Here is a 19,695-nt window from a genome sequence, read left to right as displayed (position 1 = left end):
TCGTACATAGGAACTGCTCGCACTCGAGAGAGTATCCAAACCTCATAAAGAGGAGATCAGCACCTAGTTGAGGCCGAGGCTGAAAAATCATTGGACTCGTTTGGTTCGCGGGAAGTATTTTCCCTCCTAGGTATATGATTCCTGGGAATCATATTCCTAGGAAGAGGATACCTAGGAAAGTATTTTTGGTATGTTTGGTTAACCATGGGAAAGTGACAAATTTCCAAAGTGCTTATGTTTGGTTGACCATCCACTTTCCTAGGAAAGTTATGTATAATTCCTATTATGCCCTTAATAAAAATTAGTTCTTTAATGCCTCTTTAATGCTTCTTTAATGTTGAAGGGTCTTTTTGGGAAAAAATAAAAAAGGAGTGATTCCCACCTCATGGGAAAGTAACTTTTCCATGTTTCTCATGGGAAAGACTTTCCCATGAAATGTGGGAATCATATTCCCATGGGAATACAACTTTCCCATCTCTCTCCTTTGAAAACTCCAACCAAACAAGAGGCATTTCATTACTTTCCCGTTGACCACACTTTCCCCCCTCCTTTTCCTGCGAACCAAACGAGCCCATTGTGTTTCTCCTCAAAGGTATTATCCACTTTTGGACTCCAGCCATACGTCCAGCGCCACGAGAGGATTTCTTTCTGGCCTATGCATCCAGCACCATGAGGGATATTCGTACGGTTTTACCTTTTAAAAGGCGCCTCTAAAGAAAAAAAAGTCACCCTTCATTTAAGGCACAGCCCTTTTCATCACTCAAGCAGTACGGGGTCCGCTCCCTCCCCAACACACCTCTTTGTGAAAATTTATGTCCCACATCTTAGCTTCATTTCCTAACTGGTTGGTCAGGCTGCTGGATTATTTCCTTCTCTATTTTTATGTCTAGAACTAGTGGCATGATGGGGAAGATACACATACCCTCAATAAATATCCCATACTCGTCCCATGTTTGCTAAACACAATAGAATGGTAGTCTTTGCATACAAGTCTTGTTGAGTTTTAAAAGAACAAAAGCTATGTTACACCTATCCATGTCATTTCATAATTAGCCATCTAAATGTCCACAAAAATAGTAAAAGAGCACACATCCACCTGATCGCCAACAATTCCTATAAGTTGAGTCATTCCAGGTATTATTTCCAATACTCGTCAAAAGATGAAGCATACAGAGCTTGAGTCCTCTTCCATGGAAAAAATAAACTGTGTTTCTAGGAGCTCAAACTGATAACCTTGCCCTTGATGATGCATCCATCAAGACCGACCTCAGCCTTTGGGCTTCGCTAACAATACAAGCACGATCAAATAGAGAAGATACTGCTGCAACACCTTTCAGATTCGGGGCACCAATTTTCATCACTGAATGAGCATTCCCGGGACCGATACCACCAATTGCAACCACTGGCAACTTGGAGGCCAAACAAACAGCCTTCAAGCCATCCAATCCGACAGTAAGATTGTTTTCCTTTGTGGTAGTTGGAAAAACACCACCACAGCCAATGTAGTCCGCACCATCGATCCAGGCCTGTTCAGCTTGAGCTGGGGTCTTGCAGGAGACACCAATGATCTTTCGTGGTCCTAATAACTTGCGAACAACTCGTGCTGGCATGTCAGACTGTCCCACATGCACACCATCAGCATCACAAGCAAGGGCAACATCGACCCGATCATTGATCAGCAGCGGCACACCATGGGACCGGCAAATTTCCATGCACGCCATAGCTGCTTCCACAAAATTTCGTGTTTCAGCATCCTTTTCTCTGAAAGAAAAGCAAATCTCTATTATTTTAATATTAGTTTCTATTTCAACGAGATATCAAGGATGGCAAATCAGCATTGCCCACCAATACAATAACTTGGATAGCCAAAGAAAAACTAACTACCAAGTGACAAAGAACTAAACACAAGGACAGGCACATTGATTGTTCTGAAACAAGACATTGCTGAGGCCATCTCTTGAAAATGATCATATTGTGCAAATTTGAGCTAGAATGAAATTTAACAAACCTTAACTGAATAATCGTGGCACCTCCTTCGATGGAAGCTTTAACAGCATCTGTAATCGAACGATCCCACTTGTTGTTCATTCCAGAATCAGTGACAGCATACAAAAACAGATCATTTGCATCAAATTGTGGTTTCAGGCCTACATTGTCGTTCTGACTCTTAAGCCTGAATAGGTGATCAAAAGGCCCTTGAGGTCCATTCCCAATGACAATATCCTTGCTATAATTAAGAGCACTCTCCACAAAGGCCTTGGCTGTCTGCACAATCAACAGAGAGAAACATAGGTAAAAGCTCATCTGCATAGTTCAGAAAAGTAGCCAGAATTGGAGTTTTCGAAAGATCTTTTTAATAGTGGAGACAAGAGAGCATTACATGCAAAAGTAAACGTGCACACAATCAATATTCCATTTAATAGAATTTGGATTTATGGAGCCAAGACTGGATTGGGAAGCATGCCCCGTCCAAGTCCGCTTCAGTTTCCTCTCCTTGTTTCCAAACCTTCAAACCATATCTAAAACTTCCACTCTCTCGGACCATTTCTAACCTACAGCACAAGTCAACAGAGCATCTCAATAACACTTCATGATATTCCCTATATGGTCAAATGAAATTCTGCTAATAGATCATCTCCTGCTCTTGGAGTCATAAACCACAGAAATACTGCACTTATGGTTACTCCTCCTCTTCTTCTTTCTTTTTTTCTTTGATGTAAAGAGGGGACACCAATCACCATTTAGAATGAAAAGAGAGCACTTATCTTTACAATAGAACTGTTCTTAAGTCTGGCTAGGCTCGGGCTAGGCTTTGCCCCACGTCTACAAAATTTACTTGGGCCCGGGCAACATCCAGTCTGGCCCGGCCTTTGGACCTACCTTCCAAGCCCAAGCCCAGCCTTACTCAGGCTTTAGGCCAAGCCTTGGGCTTCATGATTGTTTTTTTTTTATTTTTTGAAAAAAATACTAAAATTGCTTAAAGTACTTTAAAAAATGCTAAACACGAATAATTAAATATTGCCAACAACATAAAATATGTCTGTTATCCCATTAAGTTCACATATCGACAATAATTATCAATAAAATCTACAAATACATCAAATATAAATAAATAACACAAAAAAATTAAACAAATTCGAGCTGAGCTGGGCCAAGCTTGGGCCAACTTTAATCCCCAATCTCGAGATTGGCCCATTATTAAATGGGCCTATTTTCCAGGCTCGACCCAGGTGCCAGGCCCAAAACCTTTGGTCCAAGATTGCCCAAAAAGCATCGAGCTCGAGCGGGCCGGGTAGTCCTCGCTTGTGAATAAGTCTACTTTGCAATTGTCGCCCTTCTTTTGGAAGACAAATACCTTGAATATTTATCATTTTAAGGTGCCTCAAACATACTTTCGCAGAAACACTGGGTAAGAAGGCCATGAATAGCCCCTACAAGACTTATAGCCATCACACCTGAGAGACTTATACTTTCGTGACCATTTTAATCATTTCATATTAAGTCTCCTAAAGATGAGCTACTATGACCATTTTTAACATTTCATCTTAGTCTCCTAAAGATGAACCACTAAAACTCTGCTTAAAAAGAACACCTGCATTGTCTTATCTTTCATAACTCCATGTAATCTAAAAGACACAAATATCTGCTCTGGAAAATCATGTCTGGTTTCACACCAATTATTTTAATCATTTCATCTCAGCCTCATGGGATAAGCTATTGAAGATATGCTTAAAAAGAAATTTCACTAACAGTTTTTTTATCTTTTGTAACTCCAGTAGATCTAGAAAACAAAATTGTCAGCGCTGGAAAATCACCTGAACAGCATGCAACATTGGAGAACCTTTTGCTAGCTCTGCTGCTATACATGAAGCCAGAGTGCACCCAGTTCCATGAGTGTTGCGAGTCTTTATGCGTGATCCATATAGCTCATGACATTCTTCTCCTAGAGGAACCAATCAGAAAACACATTGAGTTTTAAAAATAAAAATCAATCCTAAGCGACAAACTGCTAAGATAAAAGGAAGCAGACAAAAAATATGGGATGATCTGAGCATGCTAATATAGGATTAAAAACCATACCATCAAAGAATATATCAATGGCATCTGACGAATCTGGTAAATCCCCACCCTTCACAAGCACATATCTGCAAACCACAGAGGCATCACTGAATTTTCCAAATTAAAATAGGAGATTATTTATGTGCTTTATCCAGGATTCAAGATAGATATTAAGTAGACGTAGCACAAACAAGATGTTAAAATTTTATTTGCCACTTCATTGCTATATGTATTGAGAAATAACAAAAAAGAAAAAAAATGGCAATCATGATTGGGTTCTTTACATCTTATTACGAAAAAGTCGTTAAAGTTTCCTACTACAAATCTACTGAAGCTTCCATCAATATAAACTAAAATTTCAGGCTACATCACATAAACTTGAAATCCCTTTTTCTAACATGTGATGACAAACCAAGGAAATGGAAGAAAATAACAGGCAAACATAGTTGTACTATGAATTCGACAGAAATTATGAGAAAATCCAATGCTTATTAGAAAGAAAATTGAAAAAATCAACAAATCAACCCACATAGCATACAGGTTAATCTGTTGATTGGTAGTTCCATGAAGAACCAATAGAGGGTTACCAACAAGTAGACAAGGCAAGGGACAGAACTAGGACAAAGAGGTCTATTTTGTTATCTAAGTTAACCACTCAGCTTTGACCATGACCACATGATCAATTTGAACTTGAGGAATATCCAATGACAAAGATTAGAGAACTTTTAAACATATTTTACTTGAAAATGTCCATGTATTATGACTTCAATTCAGCCCAGGAGAGTGCTGGTCAAGCTAGTAGGCCAACATATATTGAGCCCAAGCTCGCCATCAGCGAAAAGAAGGCAGGTTGATGATTCTAAGAAAGGTCTGCTCAAGACATATACCAAAAACCTCCCCAAAATACAATAGCAAAATTGTATAAGAAAAACAGTTCAAATATCCTTGGAAGAGACAAATGGAACCCAGATTTGTATAATGGTTTTAATTCTATCACCAACTGAAGTTTAACAACCCAAAAATATGCATACACCTATAGGCATGCATTAAAAAATAAACTTGCAGACACCGCTAGTGAGTGAATGGGTTCATATAAGGATTCACTCATGAGAATGGAGATAAAGAGGAGAATGAAAGGTTTAATTTATTCTTCAGAAAAAAGAAACAAAGTTCGAAATCAGGGGATATTAAACAGCATTCTAAGCTTAAAATTGACATTAACTTCTGACGGATCTGCAGATCATACCTAGGACCTAAATTATGTATGGATTTTGCTGCAGAACACATGTCAGCCACTGTTCTCAGAGACACACCCCCAAGTAGAGCTGATGCTTCTTTCAAATTTGGGGTAACAATATCAGCCATCGCAAAAAGCTCGTTCCTGTATTACAGAGTCCATAGAGCAAAATTTGTTATGCTTACCCAGATAAGTGCACTAGACAGGAATTGATAGTTTATCTAAATAAAGCTATTTGTTCTGGTAAATGCAGAGGTACGATCAACATATAAGCTAGGGAAAAGTACATATTCCGTACCGATACCCAGCAAGGTTAGATGGTTCAGAAAGCATATCCCCACTTGTAGATACCATAACTGGGTCCACCACTAAAGCTGCCCTTTGGAGGTAATAGATATATCAATTAAAGTTCCACATGAACAATCAAAGAGTTTAGGACATTACTGCATACCTCGAACAGGGAACTCTTTAAGACTATCACATAAAACTTTAACTACTCCAACCGAAGGAAGCATCCCTGTCTTCACCTGAGAATTTAAAATGAAATTTGTGTTTAAACGCAAAACAAGTGCTAAAGCCTTAAGAAAAATATCGACATTTATAGATTAAGTAGACAAAGTAGGATGAAGATAAATATAGCTTAACCAAGACAGCAGAAAAGTGCAAGAATATTAAAGGAGAAGAAAATTTAGACATGGAGATCAGAAAGCTCAATAGCTACCTAGCTTACCAAAGATGATATTGAACTGATCGGAGTGATCAGACAGTATGCAAAAAACTATGTCCATATATGGTTCGCCAAAAAGCTCTCAAGGTGACCGTATTAGAGATAAGTGCTACGGCGTTCTTCTATAATTTTGGCACATTGAGGAGTTATTGCTACTTCTCTCTTTTGTTGACATAGTCACAAGTTGCAACCATCTCTACCAGCCCAAAATTCTATGCATAACAATGGAACAATATATCAGCTTTGGAACACACCTCATCAACTCTCAGCACCTTTTGTTACTAAACAATCTCATCAGGGCCAATTTTTTCAATATATCATTGCACAACTATCACATCAAACTTTCATCATTCTTTGGTGTTATATTTATTAGCACTTCCCATATAAATAGATTAATATTATGATAAGAAGACCTTTGCTAGATGTTCCTGCTTCCTAACTTTCTAGAGACCGCTACTTTGCACCCATATCCTCACTTACATGATACCCACTTAATCATACTAAGATCTCAGGAAGTTAGAGACCTAAAGTTTCCCTGCCTATGTTCAATCTTCAAGAAATTTGACCAATCTATGTTCGTCTTGCATCAAAATTCTTAATACAAAAGGTTATATGCTTATGCTCAGACCTTATTCACAAGTTTAAAGAAAGAGACGCAGATTTGGAAATACCTGGGCTATGTCACACAAAGTCTAGCAACCACATTGACAGCCAAAATTCCATATTTTTGAAGTTGCTTTTACAAATCAATCTTCAACAATTGACCATTTATTCATTTTAAGGCTGCATAGTCCAGCAATATACACAAAGGAGTTAAGCGCTCATCCTGGGAGGTGTGCCATCCACTGATCAGCATGGAACAAGCCATACCGTGCCAGAATACCCTTTTCTTAATTAAAATATTTAAGAATAAATTAACGGGTGTCTTGTAGACCAGAGTTTGGCATCAATAATAGCCCAGCACAGGACAGCACTTGGTACCTTGTTATGGACTACAGAATCGCATCTCGAGCTCGAATTACAAAACTTATGTCAAATGTCCTCTAGGTAGCCATGTAGACAAATGTTGTCAAACTATATGTCGCATGCTCAGTCCCATTTGCAAAAGAAAAACAAGTACTAAAAAGAAGAAGCAAAAAAGGAATGGTTTACCATAATTACCTCTCACACTACAAGAATGGAGCCAGAAAGGAGCATTATAACAACTAGCAGACAAATAATGCCTTTCATTCCTTTAAAAAAAAGACCTTTAAGTTTGCAATTACAGATACTAGTCTGTAGAAGTCTTAACATGAAAAATCTTGAGAAATGTCATAAATAACATAGAATGTCGCTACAAGACCAAGTTGATTTTTATAAAATCGTGGAGGAAAACAAGAATGTCTTCGACAACATCACTGGCAATGCATACAATCCCTGGGGGAGTAAAAAGAGTAATCTATGAGACTATAGTTCATGTAAGAATCCATGGCCGGACAGACAAGAATACAAATCTATGTCCTCCAGCAATAACAAATCCCAAAGACAAGTAAATTCAAAACCCAAATATATCATTTTCGACATGCCCGACATCTAACACACAAAATAAAGCACTGACCTATGAGACCTATAGCTCATATGGAAAAAAAAATCACATTTTCAAGCTTGAATCATTATAGCTTACTATATCGACTTCCATGTCGGAAAGCACTGATCGCAACTGCTCTGCTACGAACTCCTCCGGAACCGGATGAACTCCCTGACATTATAAAATATAAACTTTTTTAAAAAAATTATAATCTTATGGAGAATTAATTCAAATGAGGTAACCAAAGAGAATGAGGACTGTGACCTGAACGCCGACGGTGTTCTGCGCCGTGACGGCGGTGATAACCGAAGAGCAGTAAACCCCGAGCGCCCCGCACGCCTTGATGTCGGCCTGGACTCCGGCGCCGGCGCCGGAGTCCGAGCCGGCGACCGTAAGAACGTGCGGCATATTCCGCTGTCCCCTCCCTCCGTTCTCAGCGTCCATGGCTTCCGACATCGGTGCGATCATGGGAGCCCTAGCGCTCGCTCTGGCGACGAAGACCCCTCTCCGGCCGGCGTGAACTCGGGCCGTCGGCGGAAAAATCTGGAGAGAGGAAAAAAGATATGTTAGCTTAGACTCTGAGAGCTAAAATTGTTTTTTTTTTTCTTCCAAGAGAGAGAACCGGCGATGACGGCAACGTGAGGAAGACAGCGGCCATTACCAACGGGAGTCTCGTGTTTGGGAGATTGCCCTCGAGTCGGAGACGAGTTAAACGGGTTGGGTACTTGGGTCTTATGTGGATCCGGGTAAAAAACATTAACCTTCAGAAAAATCCAGATCCAATTTAGAGTAGGGGTGAGAATCAATCCCACAAAGCCTATTTTCATATCCGAGCCAATTTGGATATGGATAAAAATTTGAGCATTCGATTAATAGCCATATCTATATTTATATTTATAAAAATATGAATGTAGATAGACAACTATCTAATCTATATATTCATATTTTATATCATTTGTAATTCTATTTAATTTTATATATCACTCATTGAAAATAAATGATAATATTAAATTACTATTAATTTAATTTATTATCTATTTGATAATATTTTATTCTGTGAAAAAAATTAATTATCCAATTTGTATCCATATTTATATTTATACAAAATGTATTTATATTTATATTTATAATATTTAATTTATATCTGTATCCATTTAAAATAAATATATATAAAAAATTTTATATTATCACCTATACCAATATATTCATCGTGGGCATGAAAATGCTAGTATTTAATCTCGCTCTAATTCGGAGTGTCCAGTGGCTCGGTGCAATCGGGTTCGGCCCGAACCCAACAATCTTTTAGGGAAGCAGGACCAAAGAAATCAGAAATAAAATGGAGCACCTCTTTCGAATCCTCCGAGTGAATTCTCGAGCCTTGCGCTTCTTCTTGTCGTGCGAACCACCTCCGCCACTTGCACCTTCATCACCTCTCGCCGGAACCTCCTTTTTTTTTTGGTTGAAAAACGGCAATTCAGAGAAATACACCATCCTAATCCTATTGCTAGTTATAATAATTATAGTATTAAGAGAGAAATGGCTCACACTAGAGCTGTTTGAGCTGCTGTTGTATCAATAAAAAATAAATAAATAAATAAAAGAAGAACAAGAAGAAAAGCATGAGCCTTATCAGAATTATCAGTACTTAGATTCAATTTTTTAGAAATACACCATCTAGGACTCAAATGCAGAAGCTTTGGTTGCTAAGTAAACAAGGTATCCAGGTGCAACCTTTAAATATTGTTTCATCATGGTTGTCTATCAAACCTTTCCCTTTCTTTTTTTTCCCCTCCCTTCTATCTTAAAAATAAAAAAATAAAAAAATATGTTCTTGAATATTGTACATTTTTTGAGCAAATATGATAACAATTATGCGGACAAGTAAACTTATATAATAGCCACTTTGGCATTCCTTTATCTACATCATGTGAAGAAATGATAATTTGAAAATGGAGATTATTTTCTCTAGATTTCATGTGTCATTTTTATATCAAAAATATTCTTTCATTTTTTTTCTAAAATACCTGTGCAATCCTAAATATAAATAAAAAAATTATAATCCCAGTTATAGAAAAAGGAAAATAAATTTGACTACAATCATAGTAGTAAACAAACAGGAAAAAAAACAACAATCTTGGCTATGGACAAATGAGGGTAAATTAAAACTTGGTTAAAAAAAGGGGGAACAAACCTAATTCTTATAATTTAGCAAAGAAAAATGATTTTTCTCTCTCTCCAACATTTTGCAAGAGTTAAAAAGGTAAAATTGAAAATTACTACATTTAAACAAATAAAAGAATCTTAAATAATCTACTTAGATGGAAGGCAAAAAATATGAGAGTAAGCAAATATGGAAAAATAAATAAAAATATCAGCTGCACACAAATAAGGAATAGATCATAAGAAAAATTTGTCAGAGTAAATAAATAAGAAAAAAATGTAAACTTTGTATATATCCCTTTATCCTCAAACATGAATTGCACAGAGGCTATTCGCTATTTTGAAGGGAATCTCCTCATAGGATGCTCAGTCATTAATTATTTGTCTATGTAGTTCACAAGTACAAAAAAATTTCACCATCATGAAGCTCATAAGGAATCAAAAATATAGACAAACAGAACAAATTAGATAGGCAGACAAAAAATATATCTGAAGATCTCAGGTGCTATTGGATGGAGAACATGAAGGTCGCAAAGATTCCAAAAATATAGAAAGGAAAAAAGTGTATTAATACAAGCCGTATAACCAGTAAACATATCACAGATACTAATTCTCTTGCTCGTTTTGGAGGCATTAACAAGTTTAGATGGGGGGAAAAAATGCTTCCAGGAGCTTTTCATTGTCACAGGTTACAACTCTAGAGAGCTGGTTTTTGCAACTAAAACAAACAAATATTGCCCACTGAGAGAGTATTTCCCTTACAGCTCTACATAGTACAAAATCTGTTTATTTAGGTCCTCCTCAACAAAAGAATCCACTTTATAAATAATCTCCAATAACGAATACTAAATGACTTCCTTATGAGTGGCTTGTATAATGTAAGAGCCGCTATTTAGTCTCCTTGATATTGTACAGTAAGTCGTTCCAAACAAGAACTAACCTAGGGCATTTCCCTTTTTGTTAAAATACTCTCCAATGGCACTGTTGAGCTTTTATCCAGATGCTCCTTTCATGAGCAAAAGAATCAGACTGTCAGTACATAGTATAAACATTTCTGACATCAATTCTGCATAAAAATCCTCTAAATTTTTTTAGTACGTCTGAAGAAGTTGGCACAATCTAGATATAATTAAGAATCTTCCTGAATGTGGCATGTTTAACATTGTCCAGGTGTGGCACATTCAATTACCAGTGGTACCTGCAACAACATAAACCACCTCTAAAATGGTGAAACTGAGTCAGACCTCCAAGAACAATCTCCCTCCTTTCATTCTTGCAAACTGTTTCATTGTTGTGGGAGAACCTATAAACACCCTCAAGTTCCTACTTGTCCATTTACAGAACCTTGGAGAAGTTCTTCGAACATCCTCGAAGTTCTTTAACAAACTGGTAGCACCATGAAAGCATATGGCACAACAGAGATTTACTGGCAAAAGCACTTACTGTGGCAGCTCTTATTACCAGTAGTCCCTGCAAGAACACAAACCACCTCTAAAATGATGGAAGCGAATTGGATCTCTGAGGACAATCTCCCTCCTTTCACTCTCTGAGAACAATTTCATTGTTGTATGGCAATCCTGACACACCCTTAAGTTCTTCATCACTCGTATTGGAGCTGCCTCTGGCAGAACAATCATTCCCAGTGCTACCGCCAGCTTCTCACTATGGCAATTCATTAAATTTTGGCTCTCTACTGGACTGGGGTCATTGAACCCCAAAGTCTCAGTCTTAGCATAACCAATCTTGTCTACTTTTGATAGCATTTCCTCTAGTCTTGCATATATTGCATGACTCCAGGGATGGGACTTGTCACCTGCAACAAACGAGTGAATGGATGCCCCTATTTCAATCCAACTAAGACCAGGTTCCTTCTTCACTCCTCGTTCTTTCATCAAATCTCTCATATTTGTTGCCAAAGACTGCCTTCCAGCATCCAAGTACATGTTATACAGAATCACATATGATGCAGAGGCATCAGGCTCCAGTTCCATTATCCGCTTTGCCACACATGCACCTCTCTCTATGTCCCTATGGATCCTGCAAGAGCCCAACAAAGCCCTCCACATAACAGGGTCATAGTCGAAGCCTGAGTTCAATATGAAATCTTCAGCATCAGCCAGCCTCCCAGCCCGACCTAAAAGGTCAACAATGCAAGCACAATGCTTCACGTTTGGATTCAAGCCATAGTCTCTTTTCATGCTTTCAAAGAACCTGCAATAACAGAAAATAAATGTACCTCTATGAGAATCTAATGAGAGAGTAGAAAGTGGCAAAGTTAAGCACTGTGTTTGCTCAATGTTAGATTAATGAGGTATGCTTGAAAAATAAAAGATCGTTTCCCCCAATTTTATCTTCTATCAGGAGAAAAATCCCTGTCAATTAGCTGAAACTATTGCAAATTTCTCCAAATTAACCATATCTTCTTGATAGATTCCACATGAGTGACAACAATTTCCCTTGTAAAATTGATCGTTCTTTTTATGGACGAATATTTATCAGAAATGAATGAAAATAATTGTATGAGTGTAAAAGTTATAGAATTTTGGTTCAAAATTTTATCTAGTAGATAGAAAGTCCTATAAATCACTTGACAAGAATAATGACCGGTGCAAGAAGGCATGGTAGGAAAAAATTATTTACCTAAATCCCTCATCCACCAGTCCTCCATGGCTACAAGCAGTAAGAACGCCGAGGAAAGTGATATGGTTTGGTGCAACCATGCAGTCCTCCATCTCCTTGAAGAGCATCATAGCATCTCTTGCACAACCATGCTGTGCATGCGTTGAGATCATTGCAGACCAGGAAACGACATCTCGATTCTCCATCTCCTGGAATGTCTTCCCAGCAGCATCAACATCCCCTGACCTAGCATACATGAAGATCCTTGAATTACCACAAATGGTGAGCCTATCAAATCCAACTTTTATGGCGTAACTCTGAATCTGCTCCCCAGATCTCACCATAGCCAAATTTGCACAAGCACTCATGACACTTGATATAGTGAACTGATCAGGTTTTCTTCCAATGCTCAATAATTCATGAAACAATCTAAGTGCCTTTTCAAAATGCTCATTCTGAACACAACCCGAAATCATGGATGTCCAAGTAACAATGTCTTGCTTAGGGACAGAGTGGAAGCATCTAAATCCTTCTTCAATAGAACCCGAGTTGGAGTACAAGTCAATGAGTGCACTTCCAATGAACTCATCACTCTGGAGACTGTTTTTAAGCACTTGGCTGTGGATTTGTTTCCCAAACTCAAAAGCATTGGCCAAGTTGCAAGCTCTCAGCACACTCGAGAATGTGAACTTTGAGGGCTTCATTCCTCTCCTTTGCATTTCAGAAAAGAGCCCTAATGCGTCACTTGTGAGCTCATTTTCAATTTCCACTTCCATTCGGCAAAAGCCAGCAATCATAGCATTAAACACAACAACATTCGGATCAGGCATGAGTTTAAAGACCTTGACTGCACTATTCAAGGCACCACTCTTCGCATACAAGTCAATCATCGCACTGCCAACAAATACATCAAAGTCCAACCCAACTTTAACTACACACCCATGAATCATCTCACCCACTTCCTGCGAAATTTTTAAACTCGAACAAGACTTTAGAACACTGCCAAGAGCGAAAGAATTCATCTTCATCCCTAACTGGTGCATCTGACTAAAAATTCTTAATGTATCTTCAGCCAAACCAATCCGAACATAAGCCGAAATCAATGAATTCCATGAAACGTCATCTAGTTCGGCAGCATTATCAAACACACGCCTCGCTTCATCAATCTTCCTGCACTTGGAGTACATGTCAATAAGCGAGTTGGTCAAGAAAGCATGTTGATGAAATCCACCAACTACAACCAACCCATGAATCACCTTTCCCAACTTCAAGTCACCGGAATGAGAACAAATACCTAACACGGTACCATAAGTGAACCGGTCGATCTTAACATTGGCATTTCTTGCTTCCATGAACACGTTCACGGCTCTATCAGTCTGGCCCGTTTGAATATAACCAGAAATAAATGAATTCCATGACACAGTATCTCTCTTAGGCAATCTATCGAACAGTTGGCGGGCAATTGTCATGTCGCCACATTTGCAGTACATGTTCAGAAGATTGTTCTGGAGGAAAAGGCAGGGCTTGGAGTGGGCTCTGATCATGTGGGCATGCACTTCCTTCCCGTGGATAAGAGATTGGGAACTTGTGGCGGACTGGAGGAGTTGCGTGTAGGCCGCGGTGTCCATGGAGCGATCCAAATTGGGTTGGGGATGAAGAAAGGTGGTGAAGTATTTGGGAGTTTTAGAGAAGGAGACACGCTCCGAGGTGCCGATCAGATACCGGAAAAAACACTGCGTTCTCATTGGACCTCACGGAGTTTTGATTACGATAGAAGTGTGGGAGCTACAAAATATAAGGAATAGAAACAAACCACAGAGATGGACTTGGCTTTAGGAGAATTAGAATTTGAACCCGGTTGTTGGTACCAACCTATTTTAGCTCACAATTTGTGACAACCGCAATTATGCAGGAAGTATTCAGATATTAAGGAATCTTGCCGGTATTTTTGAAGATGAAATAATAAGCGAATAGAAATTTATATAATTTTAAATCTATTTGAAATATTTAGCAATTAAAATTTTATTTTTTAAAAAATAATTGATTAGAAAAAACAGACATATTTTGATATTGTCTTGGCTGATATTTTAGGATTTTACTGTCCTATATCCGAGTACCTTGTATATCTAAGTCCATATAAAAAAATTACTAGAATACTAAAATGATATATATATATATATATATATATATATATATATATATATATAAAGATTCACCGTCCAATATCAGATTCTATATTGGTACCATACTGGCATCGATCGTATCGAATACGAGTACCAAATTGATATGGTATACCTCATACCATCCGATTCGAGCCAGTATAGCATACCATGTCCATCATGGTTTAAGCACAACTCAATCCACATCTAGATTGCATTGTTGGGCAAGTAATTCACGGACACTTTAGATCTGCTTTACTACTAAGTGGCTCGTTCAATTAGAGTACAGATAAAGCCTGAACCATGATTCGGGGGTCAGTTAATACACAAGCCTGCACAACTCTATCTCGCACGATAGTCCACTCAGAAAGAGACAAGTCATGAGAATGGGTTTTGGCTTGGCTGGTCCAGGTAGTTCATGGCCGAGCTAGAAGATAAGCCAGCATCGGTTTAAGCTCCAAGTGAACTTGCACACCTTCTAAACAACCAACTCAAGTCCCATCTTATGGTCTGCACAATACTGTCACGTTAAGAATAGAGCTGGATGGCTCACAAAATAGCGGCAACTCAAAACAGAAATCAAATAACTGCGTTAGGGATTACTCATCTTCACTCAAGGAACTAATTCTTTAGTCCCATAAAGCTCATCAGCAGAAACAAAACGTCAAATTTATCACAGTGCTAACCAAAGAAAAACCAGACACAGCTAACAGATTCATATGAGCTCCACTAACAGTTTGCGTCAAAATGGCCATACATTAGCTAGAATGAGCACCCTTAACACAAATTTACAGCGAACTGAGAGCTGCTATGCATCTTCAGGGAGCAATTATGTATTTCATCTGCTTGAATTCCAACTCGTTTCGACACCGGTATGTGAAGGCTGCCCCTGTGTCACGTAATAATGGAATGTTATTTTAAATAAATGAATTTTGGAATTAATCATTTCAACAGAACCCCAGTCATAGTTTGCAGCCATAGATCCAGCATAAGGAATAAAACAAACCAAATATATCAGCCATAGACAATCATATCACATTATTAGACAGATCACAAACTTCTAGGTTAGCAATGAAAAGTTTTAGTATGTTGAAGTTGAGTGTTACCAAAGCTATATTGTTTGACCACCCTGTATAACCGAGATATATCAGGGTCATTTCACAAGAATCTCTCAAAACTGCAGCCACAGATCCACAAGAACCATTTACTTCGGCAGCATGTTAGATTTACAACAAAAAGAAATATTCACAAGTTATAGCATTGGAAGTATAATTAAGCGTGAAAAAAAAGGGATCTATAATCCTATTTTTCTCATAGACAAATTCACAATTCAGCAACACTGTAGCAACTGCAAGCAAAAAATTCATAATCCACACAGTGAATATATTTACAATAGATAGATTCATGCCTACAAGCAATATTGTAGCAGTCCAAAGACAGTATAAAATTTTAGGGCTCTTCTGTGGGGATCTAAGGAATTTCCAATAACTATATGTAATTTAAGCTTTACTGCATCAGTGTATCAGTTCTTTAGCATTCCATATAAAAGCCCATTTAAAACCACATTTCCCAGTCTCATAAGCAATATCCATCATTTACGCAAATGCAGCATGACCTGGTACCTTAAAAATTCGTAAATATATACCAATTCAAAATATGGCATCTTATGTATATCATCAATCTTTAGAACAGTGCAACTTAAAATCTTAAGGTTGGCAAATGAATCATATCAGCATGGCACGCAAGCCACAAAAAAACAAGATTTTTCAACAAGTTTAAATGGATATTATACCTGCCATGACTGAGGTTGTCCTTCTACAGAACCAGAGTGGCTCTGCCCATAACTGGAACCTGGTCCTTGCCTATGATCTGCCCCATATCCAGGTCCTGATCCTTGTCCGTTATCTGTGCCATAACCTTGTCCACTGTAACCAGGACCCGACCCCTGTTTGTAATCTCCACTGTAACCAGGGCCTGGATTTTGCCCATAATTTCCAAAACCAGGGGAGCCACCATATCTATAATCTCTTCCCTGTCCTTGTGGGAAGTTCCTCTGCCCTGGAGGGCCAAAATTACCTCCATATCCTTGGTTAAAATCTCTTTGATACGAAGGCATGGGATCTCTCCGTTCTCCCTGGTAACCATCTCTTACCCCAGCCGATGCATAATCTCTTCGTTCACCTTGCCCAAATTCCCTTCTCTCTCCAGGAGGAAAATCTCTACCTCCAGGTGGACCATAGCCCCTTCCATCTTGTCCACCCTGGCTATAGTTCTGCTGTGGAGCATAATTTCTTCCATCTCCTTGAACATAACCCTGGTTCCCAGGTGGCAGGTTTCCTTGTGGTGGTGGCCTGTTATAATTAGGCCGGTCATACCTGTTTTGGTTTCTCGGTCTTCCTTGCCTGCCATATTGAATTGGAGGAGGTCTTGGAGTGATAACACCATTGTCATATTTGTCTCCTGAAATTTTTCAAGACAAAAGGGAAATGAACATATAATCAACATATAAAAGCTACCAAACTGTCTCATCAATTAAATGTTCTGGCTCACTGAATAAAAATCTACCAACTTCGAATCAAACATTATACATGTTTGACCCATAGTCCACCATATGAGAGGACTCATCAGAATTTGCAAACATGAATAATAAAAATAAAAAATGGAAAGTAGCAAACCTCCATACTCCTTGTTTACTGGATCAATATATGAGTCAGGCAAAATGAAGACAACTCCAGGCAAACCTGATTACAATGATGTAAGTTGTAAGCATTTGAATCCTGAATTCAAGCTTCCCATGAGATGACAGGACTCACCTCGAAATTTTTCAGACATTTCTTCAGTCATTACAGCTTGAAAACCAGTGTAGGTTGTGGTGCTGAGAGCATACATTCTTTTCTTTGCCTCCTCCACACTGCAAACATCAAGAATGGATTAACACTTTCTGAATATCCATGTCCATTATATGATAACCAAAAATATAGTTGAGGTCAGAAGGTAAAACATCAAAGAAGATGCAGCAACAAGAAACAAATCATGTTCTAAAAAAGAGTTATTTCTAAAGTATAAGAGCATTGGATCAAATCATGATGTAAAACAAAGCACTGCTGCTTAAAAATTAATATGCATCTTAATTTATTTTTAAAAAATCGCCAAATACCAAAATCAATTAGTATATTAGCGTACCATATAAATTATACTGGAAGCACACAGAAAAAAAAGATTTCCACTGCTGCATAATCATGAAGTGTAATACATATGAGAGCCCAATCAAAATGACTGCTATAACCATTATAGAACTGATATTGTATTCCTTCATTTCACATAAAACTAGTTTCAAGCTATCCACAATTAATCAGCAAGAAATTTTTATTTACCTTGACTGAGAATATTAAATATCTCCATCCACAATAAAGACTTACAGAACCATGTAGGTCATTTTACATTTTCAACTGAATCAGAAATTAGGTTCTAATTTTGCATTAGTAAGATTTCAAGAATAAATCTGCAGACAAAATAAATTATGGCCTGTTTGGGTATAGTTTTTGTTTTTGTGTTTCTGTTACTCTACAAATTAGTAAAATACCATGTGGAGATTGACGTTAAAGATCATAAAATTTCTGCTATTCCTTCCTGACTTTCTCTATTTTTGAAAACAATGCATCTTTGCTACCACAAGCTAAAAAGAGTTTACAAACAACTTAAAAAACAAAAGAGATTCATCATACATGTTGTGTTCAATATAGTTTATTTTTCTTCTTCGATTTTTCAAACAGAAACAGAAAATTGAAGCAATACCAGACAGATTATTGCATAACACATCAAACATCCATAGCCAAAAAGATACATAAAACCCACACCACTAGTTAGGCTCAAAATGGTGGCTGATACTAAACAGCAACAGGAACTACTATAACTCAGAGGGGAAATATCAAACATTCCAATCCATAAGACAGCATCCCACTGGTATACTCCATGTGATAAATGCAAATATGTATTCAAATTCGACCATCTATCCCATCATTCATATGCGAACCATCGAAACCCTACCAACCAAATTCCAATAATAAGAAACCTACCGTATCCAATTTAGGTGGAAAAGTTTCCATTTTAACCAGCAAATTTGTTTGCTTAGTTCCGTAGCAGAACGAACAAACCAAAATCACTTCATAAAATCCAGAAGAAGAATTAAGGCTTACCTCCCGACCACCTTGGCGAGGGTCTGGATGTAGGTCTCGATCATCTCCTCGCGGGTGGGAGCGGGGTCCTTGGGGAAGTCCATCGTGATGAGCCAATGGTTGTAGTCGCAGCCCTCGAACAAAATCTCGTCCGGCGATATCTTCCTTTCCTCGCCGCCGTCCGCCCGGCGGTCGGAGAGAATCGCCGACGACCGGAACGAGAGAGATTGGATGCGATAATGGGGCCGAATGCTAGGGTTTCCAAGGAGCGCCGGGGCGGCGCGGGGCTGCGAGACAGGGAGAGGAGGGGAAGAAGAAGAGGCGATCGAGGAGAAGGGACGATTTTTGAGGAGGGAGGAGGACAGAGCAAGGGCTCGGCGGAAGCGGAGAGAGAGCGCCATGGCCTGCGGTTTAGGGTTTCAGAGAGCTACTAGGGTTTTAGAGGGGAGAAGGATGGGGGGAACAAGCGCTCGCGTATTATAGAACCCAAGTCTTGGCAATCGGCATACATGATCGCGTTCACTTCACGTGATGAACGGAATAGATGAGAATACGAGCTCCAGCGTATCTGAGACTTAAACAAGGCAAAGAGCTAATGATAATTCGCGAATCCCAACGTTCGTTCATTACTAACTTGTGGAGGAGGTATTTTTGAATCTTTTTTATTTCAAATAAATAGTTTATATTTTTTATTTTATTTAACTTATTTTTAGTATTTTTTAAAAAATAATATATATATATATATAATAAATTTATATTTTTATTACAATTATTAATATCGTCGTCACCACCATTGAGAGTATCGTTGCCACCCCATTTCCATCTTTACTACCACTAATATATCAAGTATGTCACCCTCTTTATTGCCATTATCACTGCCTCTTTACTACACCACCACTACCATTGTAGTCATCTTTGCCGCCGTTATGATCGTCTTAATGCCACTACTATTATATTTATATTTCAAAAATAATTAACTATGTAAAATATAT

The 19,695-nt window shown here is 38.2% G+C and overlaps 3 protein-coding genes across 5 annotated transcripts; all 3 read right to left on the bottom strand.

The window, feature by feature from the left end:
• Nucleotides 1-1,001: 1,001 nt before the first annotated feature.
• TH1 (thiamine biosynthesis protein) lies at nt 1,002-8,289 on the bottom strand. 2 transcript variants are annotated; one of them, XM_008788297.5, is made up of 10 exons: nt 8,213-8,289; nt 7,855-8,133; nt 7,687-7,761; nt 5,748-5,823; nt 5,595-5,670; nt 5,306-5,440; nt 4,081-4,145; nt 3,816-3,943; nt 2,009-2,265; nt 1,002-1,761 (listed from the first exon to the last, which is right to left on the bottom strand). In XM_008788297.5, the coding sequence occupies exons 1-10, from the start codon at nt 8,246-8,248 to the stop codon at nt 1,221-1,223; spliced, it is 1,668 nt and encodes a 555-aa protein (XP_008786519.4). In that variant the 5' UTR covers nt 8,249-8,289; the 3' UTR covers nt 1,002-1,220. The 2 variants fall into 2 exon arrangements, with proteins under 2 accessions (XP_008786519.4, XP_017697680.4); XM_017842191.5 differs by having other exon boundaries at nt 2,015-2,265; nt 8,213-8,270.
• Nucleotides 8,290-10,267: 1,978 nt separating this feature from the next.
• Nucleotides 10,268-14,271, bottom strand: LOC103704879 (Tetratricopeptide repeat (TPR)-like superfamily protein). The gene is made up of 2 exons (XM_008788351.6): nt 12,391-14,271; nt 10,268-11,961 (listed from the first exon to the last, which is right to left on the bottom strand). Exons 1-2 carry the CDS (start codon nt 14,112-14,114, stop codon nt 11,208-11,210), a joined length of 2,478 nt encoding a protein of 825 aa, XP_008786573.5. The 5' UTR covers nt 14,115-14,271; the 3' UTR covers nt 10,268-11,207.
• Nucleotides 14,272-15,136: 865 nt separating this feature from the next.
• Nucleotides 15,137-19,297, bottom strand: LOC103704833 (uncharacterized). 2 transcript variants are annotated; one of them, XM_008788295.6, is made up of 5 exons: nt 18,725-19,297; nt 17,342-17,439; nt 17,204-17,269; nt 16,321-16,988; nt 15,137-15,417 (listed from the first exon to the last, which is right to left on the bottom strand). In XM_008788295.6, exons 1-5 carry the CDS (start codon nt 19,102-19,104, stop codon nt 15,367-15,369), a joined length of 1,263 nt encoding a protein of 420 aa, XP_008786517.3. In that variant the 5' UTR covers nt 19,105-19,297; the 3' UTR covers nt 15,137-15,366. The 2 variants fall into 2 exon arrangements, with proteins under 2 accessions (XP_008786517.3, XP_088576493.2); XM_088720367.2 differs by lacking the exon at nt 15,137-15,417 and adding an exon at nt 15,589-15,705 and having other exon boundaries at nt 18,725-19,216.
• Between the last annotated feature and the right edge of the window lie 398 nt (nt 19,298-19,695).

The sequence above is a fragment of the Phoenix dactylifera genome, chromosome 4, assembly GCF_051530095.1.
Source record: "Phoenix dactylifera cultivar Ajwa chromosome 4, Ajwa_hap1_PhDact_Kaust_v1.1, whole genome shotgun sequence".
NCBI lineage: Eukaryota > Viridiplantae > Streptophyta > Magnoliopsida > Arecales > Arecaceae > Phoenix > Phoenix dactylifera.
The sequence above is the reverse complement of the archived record's forward strand: the minus strand, read 5'-3'. Positions and strand labels throughout refer to the sequence as shown.

What these genes read in the sequence shown, in the direction of transcription:
- LOC103704833 (XM_008788295.6), bottom strand. Translation starts at nt 19,104, where the DNA reads ATGGCGCTCTCTCTCCGCTTCCGCCGAGCCCTTGCTCTGTCCTCCTCC. An exon ending in CTCGCCAAGGTGGTCGGGAG is followed by an intron (nt 17,440 to 18,724) that starts GTAAGCCTTAAT and finishes TGATGTTTGCAG; the next exon opens with TGTGGAGGAGGCAAAGAAAA. An exon ending in AATGTCTGAAAAATTTCGAG is followed by an intron (nt 17,270 to 17,341) that starts GTGAGTCCTGTC and finishes CATTGTAATCAG; the next exon opens with GTTTGCCTGGAGTTGTCTTC.
- TH1 (XM_008788297.5), bottom strand. Translation starts at nt 8,248, where the DNA reads ATGGCCGCTGTCTTCCTCACGTTGCCGTCATCGCCG. An exon ending in TAAAGAGTTCCCTGTTCGAG is followed by an intron (nt 5,671 to 5,747) that starts GTATGCAGTAAT and finishes TCCAAAGGGCAG; the next exon opens with CTTTAGTGGTGGACCCAGTT. An exon ending in CAATGTTGCATGCTGTTCAG is followed by an intron (nt 2,266 to 3,815) that starts GTGATTTTCCAG and finishes TTGATTGTGCAG; the next exon opens with ACAGCCAAGGCCTTTGTGGA.
- LOC103704879 (XM_008788351.6), bottom strand. Translation starts at nt 14,114, where the DNA reads ATGAGAACGCAGTGTTTTTTCCGGTATCTGATCGGCACCTCGGAGCGT. An exon ending in CTGGTGGATGAGGGATTTAG is followed by an intron (nt 11,962 to 12,390) that starts GTAAATAATTTT and finishes CTGTTATTGCAG; the next exon opens with GTTCTTTGAAAGCATGAAAA.